Here is a 20,658-nt window from a genome sequence, read left to right as displayed (position 1 = left end):
GACTTCCAACCCTGCCAATGGATCGGGTGCTCTCTCTCCTAAGCCTGCAGTCCACACAACATCCTTCCAGGTATTTTCAAAAAAAAAATGGAATTGCAAACCAGAACCTAAAATCTAGTTTGAAACCACCCCTTCTCCGCTCCCCCCCCCCAAAAAAAGGAAGAACTGGAAAGGACTAGAAAGCTAGAAAACTATAGAGACTGAAGAACAGAATGCATACTGAAGGGATGCCCTTGTGGAAGGTGATGGAGCAATGACCCTCCGAGGGCAGAAGGAAGCAGGTGGCAGAAGGAGCATGGAGGCGGAAGTAAGAGAACTGGGAGGAGAATGATGCCTTCATTGGATGGAGTACTCTAGAGACATTAAATTAATCTTGATTTAAAGCTGTATTCCCAGGGAAAGATTGGAATAGGTTGCAAAACAGGGCATACAATTTCACCTTTGGTCTAAAATATGCCTAGAGAAAGAGATCCAGAGGACAAGGAGGCTGGCTTGGGGATGGAAGCAGAGGGTCAGTGCTGGGAAGCCTCTGAGCTGGGACTGGAGGGGTGTCATGGCACTGCAGAATAGAATGGAAGGGCCCTGAGCACCAGACTGGGGGCCTCAGAGTTTATTAGACGGGCCATCCCCTATAGGTCCTTGATAGTAACAGGGAGGGTTACACACACACTGAAAGGGACGTGTAGCAGGAAGTGGAGGGTTTGGTGGTGTGGAGGGCAGTCTTCAGGCGGATGCAGCCCTGTGAAGTCTTGGGGAAACCAGTGCTTCTGAGCAACTACTGTACACTTCCTGCGACCATGGCTCAGCCTTGCTGCCTCCCCCATAAGACTGAATCCAGCCCGTTAGGGCCTGAATTGTGCCCCCCCCCCCACACACACACACAATTAATATGGTTTAATCCTGACCCTCATGACCTCAGAATGTGACTGCATTTGGAGATAGGTCTTTGTAGAGGTCATCCAGTTAAAATGAGGTCACTGAGGTAGGCCCTGGTCTGATATGACTGGTGACCTTATAAGAAGAGGAGATTAGGCTCTAACCGGTTTGGCTCAGTGGATAGAGCGTCGGCCTGAGGACTAAAGGGTCCCAGGTTCAATTCCAGTCAAGGGCATGTACCTTGGTTTCGGGCACATTCCCAGTGGGGGGTGTGCAGTAGGCAGCTGATCGATGTTTCTCTCCCATCTGATGTTTCCAACTCTCTATCCCTCTACCTTCCTCTCTGTAAAAAAATCAATAAAATATATTTTTTAAAATAAAAAAAAAAGAAGAGGAGATTAGGACACAGACACACACAGAGGAATGACCCCGTGAGGACACAGGGAGAAGATGGCTTTGTGCACGCTAAGGAGAGAGGCCTCACAAGAAAGCAACCCTGCCAACTTGACCTTGGACTTCTAGTCCCAGACTGTGAGAAAATACATTTCTGTTGATTAAGCCTCCAGTCTGTGGTATTTGTTATGGCATCCCTAGTGACTGATACAGCCTCTGAGACCAGGTGTACTTGTCAACCCCTCCCTTGCGACAGATAGTACCACCACGGATACCCACGGGAAGAGCAGAGAACTCCCATGGAAGCCTTTGGCACCCCCCAACCTCCCAGACCTGCATCTTCAGCACCGCACAGCTGCGAGGGTCCATCTGAAGAGCAGCAAGATGGGCTTTTACTGTAACTGTCAGAAATATCAGGAGCCAAGGGACCCCATCTGGTCTCAGAGTTAAGTTAATTAAGCTAGTGTAGACTTTTCTCCTTCGTTTTATGACTATTAAACCATCATGTTCTTTGTTTTATCCCAATGTTCATCTCAGTACCAAACTTGTATCAAATTATCATCTGGCCTAAACAAGTTCTATTCAAATGTCTTTAATACATCCTTAAGTCCCATGTGAACAGTCTTTGCTATAAGTAAATACCCTCAGGCAATGGGAGGGCTAGAGATATAGGTAGAGATGTATAGGTGAAGATGTACATGGATAGGTATATAACCTACAGATTTTCCATTTTAGTCAAGATTTAATAAAATCTCCGAATTCCTCTACTGAGGCAAATATGAACTTTTTTTAAAAAGGTTTTTTTTAACTGCTATGTTATTGCATTACCTTTAAGTGCCAGAAGGTGGTGTCTCTGAGCAAAATCGGTGGCTGCAATAGAGATTTTTCATGCACCTTACATCCCCCACCCAAGTAGATTTCATAAGTGAATCATGATATTGGCCCAGAGCATGTCTCCAGAGCCTTCTTTGCCCCACTAAGAGAAGCAGAACCTGTCAGCGTGCTCCCTGCTGAATTTTTAGACCCTATTCTCAGCTTTGCTTTCCTGTTTTCTGTGCTGTGAGGAAACACATCACAATTGAATGAACGGGAGATGGATGGTAGTGATGGTTGCACAATAATGTAAATGCATGTAATGCTACTGACCCATACACTAACAATGGATAAGATCACAAATGTTAACTTATGTGTATTTTGCCATAATAAAAATAATTCATTAATATGAATGAAACCGCTGTGGGTTTGAGCACCAGCTCTGAGCCTTTGCTAACTGTGAGAGCTCAGGCAAACCACCCAACCCCAGCTCCTCCTCAGTCAGATGGGATTCTCAGTCAGATGCCTGTGTCTCAGGCTGTGTCAAAATTGGGGGAGGGGGATCCTGAAAGGACCAGCCACGGCAGATATTATGTCCTTCCTCCTTCTGACTTCTTTTGTTCCTCTAATTCAGGGTCCATGTGCTTGGGGTTCCCATGGCAGATGACAGCAGGAGAGGAGGCCTTTCCTTCTGTTTCCCAAGCCCTACTGAAATAGTGAGGAGCCCACCCCCATCAATACTGAACCCCACGTTTCCACCTGCACCTACATTTCAGGGACATGGGTTCAAAATGTTGAACCAGGATCCCTGTGGCATCCGAAGAAATGCCACCACTCAGCAGAAACGAGGCAAAATACAGCCTGGCAAGTGAGCTTCCCTGTAGGACAGCTGGCAAGAAATATGGAGAGGGGTTGGGACCTAGATGCTACATCTCTCACAAGGTCTTTCCAGTGGTCCACGATCACTCTTTGAATAGCAAGGGCTCAGGAAGAAACAGATTCCTGCCAGCACCATGGTCAGCTCTAAGGCCAGCAGCTATGAGAAAAGTAGGAGCCAATAAAGTGGTCCATCTGGTAAACCCAGGGGCCATCTCTGCCTAGGGGAAAAGGGCTTCTCTGGATTTGGTGCTCTTCAGATGCCTCCCCAAACCCTGGAACTCTGCTCCCCCTGACAGAATCAGATGAAACTGGCTTCTTAGGCACTTGTCTCTCCTCTGCTCTCAAGTGAGAAGCTCCTGATCCATCCCTGAGTACATGTACCTCAGCATTGGCAGCCTCAACCTGGCCTGCCCTGGGCCACTTGTTTAGGCTTCACACCTTCCAAAATCCCCTGAAGGTGACCTCACCAGAGAACTGTGGGGCCTGACACCTCTTTAGAAATCAAGGTTTTACTGAGTGATTTGATAAGTAGGGGCCTGAAACTCTTTTGTTCTCATGGGGAGCCTTCCTCAATTATGCTAGACATAAGGGGTAAATGAAGCTCCTCAATGACTTTTCTATGTCAGGCATCCACGTTTCTTTGCATATGAGAACCCACACTGGGACTGAAAACAAGAATAAACAGTAGTTGATACAGACAGAGAGATTGAGATAGAAATAGAGGTAGAGATAGAGATAAAGATGAAGATGATGGAGATGATATAGATAGTGGAGATCATGGAGATGGTGGAGATCATGGAGATGGTGGAGATCATGGAGATGGTGGAGATGGAGATGATGGAGATGGTGATGCCTGATGAGGATATAGATGAGAATAGGAAATGGGAATAGAGGTAGAGAGAGACAGAGATAGAAATGGAGATGATAGAGATACCAAAGTGACAAGGACCAAGAGTTGCTCAGACTCACAGACCAAGTATTTGATATTCACCAACATAAATGTAAACAATGACAATTTTCCTTATGCATTAATAGTAAATCACTCAGAATAAGACAGAATACTGTAGTCATTAAACACTGAATCTCTAGAAGGTGGGTCTGGATTAAAGTCCCAGCTCCAGGGCAACCTTGGGCAAGGCCCCAACCTCTGTGAGCCTAGTGTCCTCACCTCAAACAATAACACCAGCTGTCAAGCTCTCAGCTCAGATGCCAGGACGCAGAGTAAAGGACCAGTGAGTGTGCCCTGCTCGGGGTTAAACTCCTCGGACCAGGTGCTCAAGGCAATGCATGAACATTTCTTGACACCAAGACAAGCTTCTCAGCCACGTCGATGAGCGAGGAGTTAGAAACAGGGTTTGAGACTTAAAGTAGATCATTTCAAGGAGCTGAAGAAGAAACAGCATTTTAAAATCTGCAATTGGAATAGACAAAGCAGGGATGCCAGGGTGGGAGTGGGGGGGGGGGGGTGTTGTCTTTTGAGAAAACATTTTGCCCTGACTCCAGCCCAAGAGTGCTCCAGCCCCTGGGTGAGAGAGGGAAGGAGACTGCTTTGCATCTTGAAAATTCACACAGTGGTCAATTTGGCCTATATGACCCTGCTCTGCCCCAGTTTCAAGCTCCAGGCAATAAGAACTCATTTCTTCCCTTTTATCCAAATTACCGAAACTTGGCTTGAGGAGATAAATAAGTTCTGAGTGATTTGTGACCGCTTTTAGGTGGTAACGGGGATGGGAAGAAACACACATCACAGGCCCGCTTGGGTTCGCAGAACTGCTCCATCTGCCTTCTGTTTTGGGGGGTGAGAAGCCCACCCCCCAGGCGGGAGGGACGCCTGGATGCTGCTTAAAAGCATGATGGCTGCGGGTGATGAAGTGTAATGGAAAGAGGCCCTGAACAGTGATGGACAATTAGGATTATTAGAAGTACTACCAGCCCACAGAGTGAGCCCAGAGTGGGAAGGGATTCAAATGTCAGAGGCAAAAATAGCCGAGCAACCCTAGATGATAACTAAATATTTGCCCCGAAAGTAAGCTGATGGGAAGGACATTTTCCAAGGGGAGAGTGGGTGCCACAGTACGATGACCCTGGAAGCCCCATCCTGTCCATCAAACCGAGACAGGCTGACTTCCAGGCCCTGGGCCAGGGGCTGCAAACTCACACACGCTGAGAAGGCAAAGCCCCATGCAGGAGGAATTCAGTCCAGTAAAAATCATGTTAGGTAACGAGGAAACCGGTGCCTGTGATGATGGGAATCTAGTCAGTTTGGGTGAGGCATTCCACCCAATGACCAAGGGCAGGCTTTCTGCGCAGCTTTCTCCTTATATTCATTCTATCTATAATGATGAATCTCAAGTAGGAAAGTATTGGACCACTCACCCAATAAAGAATTCCTATTTTTAACAAGTTTACAATTATGCACATGTGACAATAGCTAACATTCACTGTTACACGGTTTCCTCCTTGGTGAAGCCCGACCCCCAGCCCTGGTCACTCTGTCACACATCCTGTCTTGTTTTATCATTGCATTGATCACTACTTGATGGGAGCTCCTTCTTCATGGTGTCACATGGTTTTGATCCCCTCTGTCCCCCGCCAGCCTGGAAGCTTCCCCAGTGCTTCCCCAGGGCCTGGAGCAGAACCCGGCACGTTGTAGGGCTCAATAAAAGCCCAATGAACAAATGTCGAAGAAGTCACTTCTTCACACGTGGACATGCTCCGTTTGCATGAGGTCTCTCTCTGTTCCCTGCGGTTGTTATTCTGCTACCCAAGTTCATGGCCAGCCAGCCCTGTTACATCAAACCTAACAGGAGGTCTTTCTGCTGTATTCTGTTCTCCAATGGCTGCCATTGGAGCAGCTCCCTCTGCAGAGGATAAGCCATTCGATGGCAATCCTTTCCTGATACGCGAGCTCAGACACAGCCTCTCACATTTACATTCTCACTTTACCCATTGATTTATTCCTTTATTCATCACTTGACTCATTCATCAGCCTAACACTGACTCGGAGCCAACCACATCCTGGCCTAATGCTGGACATTGAAGTCACCAAAGCAACATGACCAAGTAGCACTGCAATAGCCTGGGGGAGAAAGAAAAAACTGCCCTCCCACCGTGTTCCTAGGAAGCAAAGCCCAGATGCAAGTGAGCAAACAGCTGAGTGCTGCTGGGGTCTGCAGTAAAGGTGGGGGAGGGGAGATTGAGCACCTGGGCGGGGAATTTCCGGAGCCTGGCAGAGAAGTGGCATTTATCTTACAAAAATGTGGGCATTGAAGGGCTTTATCTGAGTTATTGCCAGATTTGTCTTTTAGGAAGGTTATCCTTGAGTTTACCCAGTGGTCAGGTTATAAATGGGGGAAAGGGAACCATTTAATCCCAACAAGAGATGGCAGAGGGGAGGGAGGGATGTTATAATCTCAGAAAGCCTGGGTGACAGGATTGGAGAAATAAGAGGAATCGACCAATCGGTCAGTTACTTCTGAGGAGTGAGGTCCCGTTACCTCTATTTCACCATCATGTGCAGCAGAAACCCTCTCACCAACACCATCAGAACCGGCGGGATGTTAGTGTCTTTGAAGAGCAGCAAAAGTGTAGACTCTTGAGAAGCATCCCATTTAGATTGTTATGGTAAACAGAACATGGCCCCCACAAAGATGCCCATGTCCTAATGCCCAGCACCTGTGAACACGTCAGGTTACATGGCAAAGAGGAGTTAAGGTTACTAAACAGCTGGACTTAAGATAGGGAGATTTTCCTGGATTACCCAAGGGGTCAATGTAATCACAAGGGTCCCCTTAAGGGGAAGGGGCAGGAAGGAAAGACAGTGCCAGAGATGTGACAATGAGTACAATTAGAGAGATGCTACAAGGAAAAGGTCAGGAACCAAGGAATGTGTGAGGCCTCTTGAAGCTGAAAAAATCAAGAAATGGATTCCCCCTTACGACCACCAGAGGGGAACACAGCCCTGCCAACACCTTGATTTTTGTCCCATGAGAAATATGCTGGCACTGTTCTTTTTTTTTTTTTTTTTTTTTTGGCCTTCAATGTTCTTAATTGCAGACTTCGGGTTAAGGATCAGCTCCAATTTATACATCATTAGCCTTTACACAAAAATGTTATAACCAACAACCAAGACTGAATGTGCATCACTGCGGAGTCCTGGTAACTGCAGGTACAGTGGTGTATGCTTTTACTGTTTGGGCCCCTGACTAGCTTTTTCTAGTCCTGGAATGGGGTAAATCATCCAGGCTCAACTATGTTCAATGCCTCTTGCTCATTTTCCCAAAGACCAGAGGCAAGTGCAAAACTAAATTAAAAGTCCCTGTGTGATGTGATTTCTCGGGTGTAGACAACCTTCACCTTAGAGAAGGTGATGACCAGCACAGCACCTGTGCCTCCCCTGGATCCTGGCACCGCCACTGCTGATAAATATTGGCTGACTGATCATCTGTGTACCATGAGGCCGACATCAATGGCCATGCTGCACACCATGACGTGGAACTAAGATCAAACACGGGCTCTCTGCCTGAGCTTCCAATTCCCTGGAACTTGAGCTCCTTCCTTACCTTGGAGAGAAGTAGTCTTCTTTATCAGGAGACTCTTGTCTGCAAGCAATTCTGTTTCTAGGGTCATGGAACAGAAAGTCATTCACCATGGACTAACAACAGGCCCATCCTACTCACCCTGCAGGGAGGAACGAAAAGGCGTATGAGACTTTCCTTCACAACTCTCCTTCTATTTGCAGGGAATGGAATGGAGCCACCAGTTGGCTGAGCTGAAAACTCCCTCTCATGCCAACCCTGGACCCGGCTTCCGAAGCAGGGCGGTTCCCCGAGGCGTGGTGGGACAGGCAGTCCTGCTCATCGAAGTCTCCTGTGGTGTCACCAGTTGGGGTCAGAGTCCAATGGAGTCAGAAGATGAGAAGGGAGCACCCACATCATAGGCCTCTCTGATGCCCATATTGACAGAGACTCTCCCGCCACTGAAAGCAATTGAAAGCCATTATTGAAAGCAATTTAAATTCTGAATACACTGAATTTTAGAGAAAAAACTGCCATGAAACGACACTTTTATGAAAAATATATGAGGATGTTTCCAGTAATTATAGATCAGTGAGGGTATGTTTCTTTCATTGGCCATTAATTTATATCAATTATTTATCAAGTCCTGTGATACTGTGTGCTTAAAACCACTTAGGACTGGGTGCTTAATGTGTTCTTTAAAGGGACAGGTTACAGACTCCACTTTGAGAATTTCTTTCTCTCCTACGACCGACGTGGGAAGAAAGAATAAGCTGTTTAGGATCAAAATCAACCTGATCCTTACAATGAAGTTCCCTCCCCACCCTCTATTCCCTAAACTTAGGGTGAGAATTTTTACGACTTTTTTCTTTTGCCATTAGCTTCCCTGATTCCAAAGATTATGCCAATCTTAAGAACACCCTTGGTGCTTTGACACAATGGGCATTTTAGGAATTGTCCTAGCTCAGATGACACCTTGGGTGTCCTGGCCACACCCATAATTACAAGATCACACCTTTTCCTGGTTTATTCATGATGTCTGGTCAACACCAACTCAAAACTCAGGTCCAGCTGATGACATTTCACAAACAGCTACTTTATTATTGTCTCGTTTTACTTTTGCGATGTTTTCTGTTCTTGGATCTCTAATGTCTGCTCTAGGCAGAATGGGAACTTCCTTTGCATCATGGAAGAGAATGAAGAAAAAGTGGTGGAGATGGCCCAAAGGCAGAAGTAGTGTCACAGGCAACGTTAGGGAAGATGCTTTACATCAAGATGAGCTCAAATGCATGGCCCCACTAGCTGGGAAAGCTATTTGCCAGACTGGCTCAACCTACTGGATGCCTACCTACCTTACAACCTTCCTTCCTCCCTGCTGTACCTGAACACCAGTGAGCTGGCTGACCAACACATGTCCTCTCTCCGTCACAGCCATGGACCTGGGTTCCTGTCCGCCCCCCAGTGCCTGATGCTCCTTCTCTCCTCCAGGCTTTGCATGTTGACTTGCCCTCCCACCTGGGCGCTTTCTCTCCCACCTCCCTGCCTGGCTAATGCCTGCACTCAGCCTTGAAGGTGCGACTCTGGCACTCCTGGTTCAAGAACCTTTCTCAGCAGGCACCAGCCACTTCTACCCTTTGCTTCTCTGTGTCACATGCCCTGTGACCACAACTGCCACTTCATTTGTGTTGTGACTTCTAAGGAAACAGAAACGATGTCTTCTGCATCCCGGAATGCTCAGGGCATTCTCGTGTTCCCAGAGCTGCAGATAGAGTGCTTGGTCCTTGTGTAAGTAATGATTCTCACCAAAAAACGAGCAAACCAACCAACCCTGGTTAGCCTAGTGGGAAACTGTGTCTTGCTGACAAACTCAGAAATGCCTCATTAGTTCCAAATCTCAGATTGGAATTATTTTCTTCCAAACATTCACACACTAAATTCCTTCCCTAAACATTCCAACAACTGCAGTTTCATTTCAAATGCGGGCGGTTGGTAAAAAATAACCTAATAAAAGAAGAGTAGATTTGAAGACCTTGTTCATAAAAAAGGATAAAGAACCCAGTGTTGGTCAATGTGGGCATCAAAAGGCCTGGCCACCTTGGTCCAATGTGGGGCAATCAGAAGAACCAGCTAGCACAGAGCCCCATGTGGTGGGCAGAAGCTGCCCTGGGATCTGCATCACCACTGACTTCTTCCTCTGTCCACTCCCTTTCCACACCCTCCCTTCCACAGGGGTCAATCCCAAGTGCACCCCCAAATAGACGTCCTGCTTTAAACTCTGTCTCAGAGTCCTCTTCCTGGGAAACTAACCCAGATGGCAACACAGTACAAAAGAACCTGCAGTGTGTATCCACATCTACGTAGCTCAGAATCAGGCCAAGTCACCTCATTGTTTAGGGGTACAGTCACACGTGCAAAACCAGAGCAGAATGAGGATGTATTAGCGCAAAGTCAGGACACGGACCACCTGAGTGGGCGGGGCACAAATTAATTTCTGGGGTGCGGACAGTGTCCTATTCCTTGATCTTGGTGGGTTTCCGGGGGTGTTTGCTCATGAGTATTTTTCCACTGCCCATGGATGTTTTGTACAGTGCTCTGTGATGACAGATCTCACATTCAAAAGGGAAAAGATTTAACAAAACAGTATGCTTATTGTCACCACTGTTGTCAATATTTCAGTGACATGACAGCACTGTCCAGGATCCTGTCCCTCTAACAAGCAGGGAGAAGGGAAGGTTCTCCTACAGTCATAAAGTACAGCCGTGGCTGCGTGACAACTATGTTCCCAACAGTTCTCGCCCACGTTTCTCAATAGAGTGGAATTGTAGGTAAGATCAAGGTGGGTGAGTAGCAATGGGGCTCTTTCAGGTGGCCTGACAGTCATGACTCCCCTCTTGACCTGCAACAGGTCTAACTGTTTCCATGAATAATGAAATCAGCTCCCTTGCTACCTGTGCTTCCCAGCAGTGGGATATATGAGCCCAACTTCCACAATGTTAGTGTCACATCCAGTGACCCTCTCTGTGACCTTAATGGACATTCCCCTTTTCCTGCAACTTGTCTTCAAATAAGAGCATCAAAGTGGGTATATAATCTCCACCATAAATGGGACGGGAGCTGAATCTCATCTCCCCACCGATGAGCTGCTTGAGGGAATGGAACTCACGGCACCACCGCGGCTTAGAAAATTCCTTCCCATAATCCTCGGAGCCATTGGAAAGGTTAGCAAAAGCCTTACACAGGGGTACAGAGGGAAGCCACAGGCTGAAAGGCAGCATTCTCTGCTCATAGCTGTTCAAAGTTGTGGCAAAGAAGGGTGATATTGTCAGAACTCTTGGGGCAAAATAGTCCATTAGGCTCCATCCGCAGCAGGGTAGGTGTCCCGTAAAAGCCTAGAATGAAAGAGCAAAGCAGACACCTGGAAAATGCAAAAGCGTGTTGCCCTCCAAACAGAGAGGGAAAGTAATTTAACTGAAGTCCCTGTTACAGAACCATTTAGAAATCTCTGCCCTCATACTTGCACTAATACTTGGATTCCATTTGGCTTTTCAAATAAAACTCTTAAAGCTAGATCCAAAAGTTCTTCTCTGAAATAAGTACGAAGTGTTTTCCAGGCCTCAGGAAAACCATGATTTGGGGAAGTTTAAATGGAAAAGGGCGCCTCCACCCACCTATCTTTCCTGACCTGACACCCTGGATGGACAGTCCCCCGTCACTGCCGCTCATGACATCACGATGGGACTTGGAAGTAGCTCCTCTTCTGCCTGTTCTCTAGCCCCACATCTGCACTGTCAGCAAATTACTCTGCCTAGCACCATTACACTTTATGCAAGCACTGTGCCAGGTGCTCTTACCTAGCTTGTTTTACTTCATTTTTATAACTCTATGAGCTAGATACTCTTCGTATTTTATAGATGACATGACTGAGGCTCATTTCAATTGCCCAAGGTGGCCTTGGTTAACAATTGCAGAACTGAGACTTCAAAACAGGTCATCTCCCTCCTTTGTTAGATCACAAACAGATACAATATATGTAAACTGTTTAGCACAGTTTCTCCTCAATAATAGTGTTATTGTTTTTACGAGTTTTATTACCCACTTCAGGAAGTGGATTACCCCAGGATTCATCTCCCAATTCCCTTACATTTTCTAACACAAAGTCATTCAATCAGGACCATGTACGAGCCCCATTGATACCCTGAGCAGAGCATATAATGAGCAAAGACAAAAAAAAAAAGCTTTACAGAAAAATGGAAAAGTGATGGCCATTACACTTATAAAATATACTCAACATAATAAGGAAAATTAAGCCTGAGGGAAGAAGAGTGGAGCGCGGGGGACACGGCGGGCGGCGCTGACAATGAGTTTTCTTGGCGGCTTTTTTGGTCCCATTTGTGAGATTGATGTTATCCTTAATGATGGGGAAACCAGGAAAATGGCGGAAATGAAAACTGAAGATGGCAAAGTAGAAAAAAACTATCTCTTCTATGATGGGGAATCTGTTTCAGGAAAGGTAAACCTAGCCTTTAAGCAACCTGGAAAGAGGCTAGAACATCAAGGAATTAGAATTGAATTTGTAGGTCAAATTGAACTTTTCAATGACAAGAGTAATACTCATGAATTTGTAAACCTAGTGAAAGAACTAGCCTTACCTGGAGAATTGACCCAAAGCAGAAGTTATGATTTTGAATTTATGCAAGTTGAAAAGCCATATGAATCTTACATCGGTGCCAATGTCCGCTTGAGGTATTTTCTTAAAGTGACAATAGTAAGAAGACTGACAGACTTGGTAAAAGAATATGATCTTATTGTTCACCAGCTTGCTACCTACCCTGATGTTAACAACTCTATTAAGATGGAAGTGGGCATTGAAGATTGTTTACACATAGAATTTGAATATAATAAATCAAAGTATCATTTAAAGGATGTGATTGTTGGAAAAATTTACTTCTTATTAGTAAGAATAAAAATCCAACACATGGAGTTACAACTGATCAAAAAAGAGATCACAGGAATTGGACCCAGTACCACAACAGAAACAGAAACAATTGCTAAATATGAAATAATGGATGGTGCACCAGTCAAAGGTGAATCAATTCCAATAAGACTATTTTTAGTGGGATATGACCCAACTCCAACAATGAGAGATGTGAACAAAAAATTTTCAGTAAGGTACTTTTTGAATCTGGTCCTTGTTGATGAGGAAGACAGAAGGTACTTCAAGCAGCAGGAGATCATTTTATGGAGAAAAGCTCCTGAAAAACTGAGGAAACAGAGTACAAACTTTCACCAGCGATTTGAATCACCAGAATCACAGGCATCTCCTGAACAGCCTGAAATGTGAACTGAATAGGAGAAAAAAATAAAAATAAAAACTCTTAGAACCATTGAGATTAAGTTCAGTTGATTAAAGATGGTTGCAGCATGAAGCAGGGGGAAGGCCAAAAGTCCATGTATAATAGTCTTCCTTTATCTTACAGCGCTGCATTTATTTTATGATATAACTAAATATTCTTACATATACTACATTTAAAAAAGTGCTTTCTTTGAAACACTGGAACTTTCTTAAGCTGCTGTGTTTTGTGTTTTTTTACTGCACACTTTGATGGTAAGCACTCATATATGCATCAGGATAAACATTAAAGATTTTCATGAGTAGGCTGGTATTTGTAATTTTGCTTTCTTTATGCATAATGTTGATTGTAAACCAGTTTCTTTTCCTTTTTCATGCCAATAATTACCTCTTATCCTCTACATGCAAAATTAAATATTTTGTGTTCAAATAAAATTAGAAAACCTGAAAAAAAAAAAGGAAAATTAAAATGAGATAAGAGTTTACCTATCAGATTAGCAAAGATCAAGATTCTGATAACACATTATATTGAGGAAGACCCTATAGGACTATGAATTGGTAGACCCTCCCCCAATGTGGACATTTTGTCAATGTCCATCAAATGTCATGTGGATATGCCTGTAGCCCTGCATTCTCTGTGGATCCATTCTGCTCACTCCTCGCACTTCTCAATATTGGCACGCCTATGCAAGGAAATGCAGAGCTCTGTGTTTTCTCGGTAGTTGGAGATCAAAAATTAAAACCATCTACTCATCAGTAGGGAGTCACGGAATAAAAGATGATACATGCATGCAATAGCACACTCAGCAACTAATAAGGAATCAATTGAATCAATGCTTAAATCCCAGTCACATGTAGTAGATACTGAGGAGTTTTAAAGTATCATTGCATTTAATCTTCATCACAACCCTATGAGGAGGGCACTATTATTACCCACAGATGAGAAAGCAGAGGCACCTTTCCCTAAGTCACAACCCAGGCAGCCTGGCCCTAAGTCCACTCACATGTGCTGCTGGCCCCAAGGACAATTCCAGTTTCAAACATCTCCATCATGAAATAGGGAAGAAAGAAGATAATTAAGCAGACAATCCCATCAAGAAGCTTGAAAACAACAAAAAGTGTAAGGCAAAGAGAGTACATAAAATGTAAAATTAAAAACTCATCAATTAAATGATATGAAATGTGTAGGCCTAATAAATAAATCTAAGAGTTAGTACTTTGAAAAATTAAGAAGAAAATACAAACCACTTGATAATGTCACCAAGAAAAATCAACAGAGAAAGCACAAAATGTGAAACCTGACGAACACAGAGCTGGCCCCAGCTCTCCTTCCTGGAGGGAGCACATCCATGAAGCCCAGATTGACCATATTTTAGACCAGGGGTGGGGAACCTTTTTTCTGCCAAGGGCCAGTTGGTTATTTATAACATCATTCTCTGGACATACAAAGTTATCAAGTTAAAAAATTAACCTGCTGTATTTGGTGAAACATTTAATTAATTCATTCCTAATGCCTTGGCATAGCCAGACCAAATGATTTCACGGGCCTTATATGGCCTGCGGGCTGTACGTTCCCCACTCCTGTTTTAGACCATTAAAAAAATATCCTCAACAAATTTAAGAGATTATAAAAAGAATTGGCTGCCATGATTACGGAGGCTAAGTGGTCCCTGATCTGCCCATTCCAGGCTGGAGACTCCGAGAGCCTGTGGTGTGGTTCCAGTCTGAGCCTGAGGGCCCAAGAACTGGAAGGCTGGTGGTTTAAGTCCCAGTCTAAGGGCAGGAGAAGTCCAAGGTCACTCAGTCAGGCAGAGAGAGAACATTCTCTCCTCCTCCATCTTTTTGTTCTTTTCAGGTCCTCAACACATTAAATGACGCCCACCCACATTGGGCACCGCAATCTGCTTTTCTCAGTCTACTGATTCAAGTGCCAGCTGCTCTTGGAAACATCTTCACACACAGGCCCAGAACGAATGTTTGACCAGATAATATCTCGGTATCCCATAGCCCAGTCAACATAAAATTAACCATCTCAATGCCAGAGCCTGGTGAACCATAAACCCACCATAAAAATTAGCAGGATCCAAATGGGAGAGGAGAGCTATCATCATCACGGCCTTAATGATGGGCATGGTCTTGGTTTTGGTTTGCATGTTCATATTCTTAAGCACACTAACTTCAACTGCAAGGACCCTTCCGGATGGAAGCTCACAGTTCCCTCAGGGACTGGCAGGCTCAAGGACACTTACTGCAGTGCTCCAGGTAAAGGAGAAATTTTCCATCGGTTTCTTGGGGTTTTTTTTCCTCTGAACACTAGCAAATTTTACTATCGATTTCAGAGGGATAGCTGCAAATGAACATAATATTTTCATAATAAATTCAAGTATGCGGTAAAAATACTACTTATAGGCCACTGAAATGGGAATTAGTAATTTTTTTCTGTCAAATACTTTCAAAACTATAGAATGAAGAGAATTCATAGAATTCTAAAGTATATATTCCATTCAGCAATAGAAAAAATCTGGGATGTAAGCAAGACATTTAAAATAAAATAAGTGAGAATTCCTAAACACACACACATACACACCTAAATTCTGTTAAGAAATAATTGTGATAGCCCGGCCCACATGGCTCAGAGGTTGAGCATCGACCTATGAACCTGGAGGTTGCAGTTCGATTCCCAGTCAGGGTACATGTCGGGGTTGTGGGTACCATCCCCAGTGTGGGGTGTGCAGGAGGCAGCCAATCAATTATTCTCTCACATTATTGATGTGTCTATCTCTCTCTCCCTCTCCCTTCCTCTCTAAAATCAATAAAATATAGTTATATATTTTTAAAATGAAATAATTGTGATAAATGAGAAAAACACAGAAATTCTTATTTATTGCAAGAATTAAAAACATTAGACGCAATAGTAGCAGGGGTTAAATATAAAAAGATAAAGATGGGAGATGTAATACTAGTAATACTATTAACATAAAATCTAATCTTAAGTAAGGACTGGATACACCAAAACTTTTCAAGAAACAGAACAAAGTTTCTTCTTTTTCAAACTTACTCCAATAAACTATGGGTGGTAAGAAAGAACTAAAATGGGTTGAGGAAAGAAGAAAGGAGAGTAGCAATTAGAAATATTTCTAAGGTAGGTCCTTTTTTTGAAAAGTATTGAGCAAATTATTAATTAACCTGGTGCCTCCTGTTTTAAAATTATAATAACAGAAGCGTTAATTCTTGAAGGCTCCAGAGAAAGAGGTCCTGAGAGTTTTCAGATCCATAAATAATGGGATTTATTAAAAATAGGTCATCCAAATCAATCTAATTGCCTTCTATTTTTAATGTTAATTCTTTTTATTGATTTTTTAAAATGGATAGCCCATTAAAACGCATTAATCATGACCTGAAGAGTGTATTTGCATTGCAAAAAGCCTAAGGTGAAGAATAAAAAGCAATTTCCCACCACATGAACCTGAGGTGGGAACATCAACCAAAAGAGCTGGAGGCCTACTTTCCCCAGGAAAAAGCATTTCTGGGTAACAGCTGGGAGGTGAGGTATCATTATGATAAAATGTTGTATGACAGCAGTTTTAGAATGTTTGAGCCATGTGTGTCCTATTTGAGTGAATGGTCTCTAATTTTGTAGAGCCAAAGTAAAAACACATGATTTGTTCTGCTGTGTTTTCATTATATAAGTAATGCATGCTCATAATTGCAGAATATATGTTCATTCCAGAAAATGCAGATGAGGAAAATTACTACTAAAAATAATCCATAATCCCATCATCCAGTAGTAGCACCGGTAACATTTTGATACATACTGGTACATACTCAGATTTTTAAAACATACAATGGATATTGTTTAAATGCAGATTTATAATACACGTTTTTAATCCTTATACTAAAGCACAATCACATACATTTAAGATGACGAGAATAATCATTCTTCAGAACTGTCAGTGGAACTGTTTTAGCGGAACATAGATAGGTATCACCGTTTACTCAACCTTCCTTCTCGTATTGGACTTTATAAACATGCTTCACTACAGATCCCACAGCTAAATCCTGGCCAACATCCTTGATTACTTAGGATAGATCTGAAAAGAGAGACTCATTAAATCAAAAAATAAACACATTTTGTGAGGTTTGACTGACAACTTTTGGAAAGTCAACTTGTCTCTGCTATTTCCCTGTCCCTCTGTTTCCATAATCTCTCCCCCCACTTTTTTCCTCTCTCTGAAATAAATTTTTTTAAAAATTTTAAAGAAATAATTGTGATAAATAAGAGATACACAGAAATTCTTATTTCTCTCAAGAAATAAAAACATTTGAAGCAATAGTCGCAGGGGTTGAATATAAAAAGATTAAGATGGGAGATGTAATAGTAGTAATACTATTAACAGAAAATCTAATCTTAAGTAAGGATTTGAGGGACAGAAGAGAGTTGAGCCCTTTATTTGGTGGGATTGATGCTTGTGGTTGATAATTCATTTCAGAGCGATGTTTCCCTGTCACATAGCAGTTTCTATGCCAATGCTGGTACCATTCAAAAGCTGTGCTTATTCAGCCACAGGCAGGTGATGACATTGCCACACCTTTCCAACATAGAATTATGTGCATGGTAACTCTATGCAGAATAAATCTACATTTTAAAAGTTCTATTAAATTTATTGGGGTGACATTGGTTAATAGGGTCATATAGGTTTCATATATACATTTATATGATATGTGATCTGTATATTGCCCTGTGTGTTCACCACCCAGTCAAATCCCCATTTATTGTATAAAATTTTATAAAATTCTGACACATTTTATGAGAGGAAACAATAATTCCAGTGAGAATTTTTTCCTTTGTACATAATTTTAAACAGCACATTGATGATTGAAAATTCTGGCCAAGTCAGCAGAGGGCGCTGTGCAGGTGCAGCCAGAAGTGGAGCTTCTGCAGCAGGGCTGAGCACCCCCTCATCCCTGAAGGTTACGGAAACCCGTGAGACCCCAAGGTGCTGCACCCAGCCTCTTCCATTGCCAGGGAAGGAGCTGACTTGTGATCCTTCCCTATTACATGGGTTTGGGGGAGGTGGGGAAGGAGTTTGGTAGTGAGTCTGGGTCACAGGTTGAGGTTGCTAAGGTATGTGTGAGGGAGGGGAGAGGTCAGATCTTAGGGAATAGTGTAAAGTTAGGAGCATCCTGCAGGACTTCTTCCTTCATGGGCCACCACTTTGGGCCAGGGGTTAAGGAAAGCCAGTCAGAGGGGACTGGGAGACCAAGTTTGAGGACAAGGGCCAATGCACCGGTTTTGGCTAGTTTAGAGGATTGGCCAAAGCAGGTACGTTTTCGGACCTTTCATTTAAGACATGAACTTGAGATTGAGAAATGTTTCTTCTCAATCTGCCCCTGAGCCCCTGGGACAGAGCACATCCTTGGACAGACAGAGAAGCCTTGGAGCCTGGGTGTGGTTTCCCAGGAGTAAGGACCAGGACCTAAGAGAGGCCCATTTTCAAAAGTGTCACAATCGCCCTGACCAGTTTGGCTCAATGGATAGAGAGTTGGCCTGTGGACTGAGGGTCCCAGGTTCGATTCCGGTCAAGGGCATGTACCTTGGTTGCGGGCACATCCCCAGTATGGGGTGTGCAGGAGGCAGCTGATTGATGTTTCTCTCTCAGCTGCCTCCTGCACACCCCATACTGGGGATGTGCCCGCAACCCAGGTACATGCCCTTGACCGGAATCGAACCCGGGACCCTTGAGTCCGCAGGCCGATGCTTTATCCACTGAGCCAAACCGGTTTCGGCAAAATATATTTTTTTAAAAAGTGTCACAATCACGCTTTTTAGTCACAGAAGAGAAAGTTTTCCAAGCCTTAAAAGAGAAGAAAAAGAAAATGGTATCCAAGGCCTCAAGTCTCTAAATGTGACACTTAAACATTTGAAAACTAACTTGAGTGTGCAGACAGGGCGGAAGAACCAGCATGTTCAATTTCTCAACACTTTCTAGGAGGGAGGAGGAAAAGTACCACAGCTTTTGTGTGAAAACTGAAAAAGCTACAAACTGAATGTGTAGATTCTGTGGCACCTGCAGCCAGGTCAGATTCTCCAGGCTGCAGAATGGGACAGAGTTCGTGTGTAGAATGTTTATTAGAGAGTGCCCTTCGGTCAGACACCCGTGGAAGGGAAGGAGAGAACTGAGATTGGACAGGTTGGATAGGTTGTCTTCGAGGCTTCCAAAGGGAGCTCAGGGGCTGCAGACCTACCTCTCTGGACCTGGGAGGGCACTTACAGGCAACCCTCCCAGCAGCAGGGGCATCTTGAAGGTGGATCTGGGCAGCACATCTGTGTCCATCATAACGCTTTTCCTGGCCACTTACACTATGTGAGCCCTGAAGTCCTCACTCGCCGCTTCTCCCCTCATTTCTGCTGGCTGGCATGATCGGATTGGGGAGCAAGCTTTGGGGAGGTGAAGATCCCCCTATCACATGCTATGGTAATCGTATCAGGACAAGCACATGAATTTGACTGAGTTACGAAGCTGACTACAACTTTTCTAAAATATGCATGAAATTCGGTCAACCATAATCGAGGAAAGACAATTATCTTTCTATACTTAAGAGAAAAATACTACAAAATTAATATCAATGAAGAGGCCAAGTATGCAATAAAAAATATGAACTAAAATGGCATGCTAGGAGGTTAAAAATATTTTTTAATGTCCATACTACCAAAAGCAATCTATAGATTCAATTTAATCTCCATTAAAATACCAATGGCATATTTCAAAGACCTAGAACAAACTCTCCAAAAATTCATCTGGAATAAAAAAAGACCCTGAATAGCTGCAGCAATCTTGAGAAGAACAAAGTTGGAGGGATCACAATACCAGCTATCAAGCTGTATTATAAAGCCACTATCCTCAAAACTGCCTGGTACTGGCACAAGAACAGACATATAGACCAATAGAACTGAACAGAGAACCCAGAAATCTACCCAAGCCATTATGCTCAATTAATATTTGACAAAGGAGGCAAGAGCATACAATGAAGTCAAGATAGTCTCTTCAATAAATGGTGTTGGGAAAATTGGACAGATACATGCAAAAAAATGAAACTAGACCACCAACTTACACCAAACACAAACATAAACTCAAAATGGATAAAGGACTTAAACTAAGACGGGAAACCATAAAAATCTAAGAAGAATTCATAGGCAGCAAAATATCAGACATATGTCATAGCAATATCTTTACTGAAACAGCTCCTAGGACAATGAAACTAGGAGAAAATAAACAAATGGGACTACATCAAAATAAAAAGCTCCTGCACAGCAAAAGAAACCATCAACAAAACAACAAGAAAGCCCACTGCTTGGGAGAACATACTTGCCAATGTTATCTCCGATAAGGGTTTAATCTCCAAAATTTACAAGGAACTCATCCAACTTAACAAAAGGAAGATAAATAATCCAATCAAAAATGGGCAAAGGCCCTAAATAGACACTTTTCGAAATAGGGCATACAGAAGACCAAGAGACATATGAAAACATGCTCAAAGTCACTAATCATCCAAGAGATGCAAATCAAAACAACAATGAGGTACCACCTCACACCTGTCAGAATGGCTGTCATCAACAAATCAACAAATGACACGTGCTGGAGAGGATGTAGAGAAAAGGGAACCCTCATGCACTGCTTGAGAATTCGGACTGGTGCAGCCACTGTGGAAGACAGTATGGAGTTTCCTCAAAAATTTAAAAATGCAACTTCCATTTGACTCAATAATCCCACTTCTAGGAATATATCCCAAGAAACCAGAAACACCAATCAGAAAGGATATATGCACCCC

The 20,658-nt window shown here is 43.4% G+C and overlaps 1 protein-coding gene across 1 annotated transcript; it reads left to right on the top strand.

Annotated features, from left to right (window-relative positions):
* Positions 1-11,835: 11,835 nt before the first annotated feature.
* On the top strand, positions 11,836-12,734 carry LOC308522633 (vacuolar protein sorting-associated protein 26A-like; the record flags this gene model as incomplete). Its single annotated transcript, XM_081096105.1, has 2 exons — positions 11,836-12,562; positions 12,706-12,734. 2 exons carry the CDS (start codon positions 11,836-11,838, stop codon positions 12,732-12,734), a joined length of 756 nt encoding a protein of 251 aa, XP_080952231.1.
* Between the last annotated feature and the right edge of the window lie 7,924 nt (positions 12,735-20,658).

This window comes from Myotis nattereri (genome assembly GCF_964212035.1).
Source record: "Myotis nattereri genome assembly, chromosome: 7".
In the NCBI taxonomy this organism is placed as follows: Eukaryota; Metazoa; Chordata; class Mammalia; order Chiroptera; family Vespertilionidae; genus Myotis; species Myotis nattereri.
Note: the sequence above shows the minus strand (reverse complement) of the source record. Positions and strands in the feature narration are given on the sequence as shown.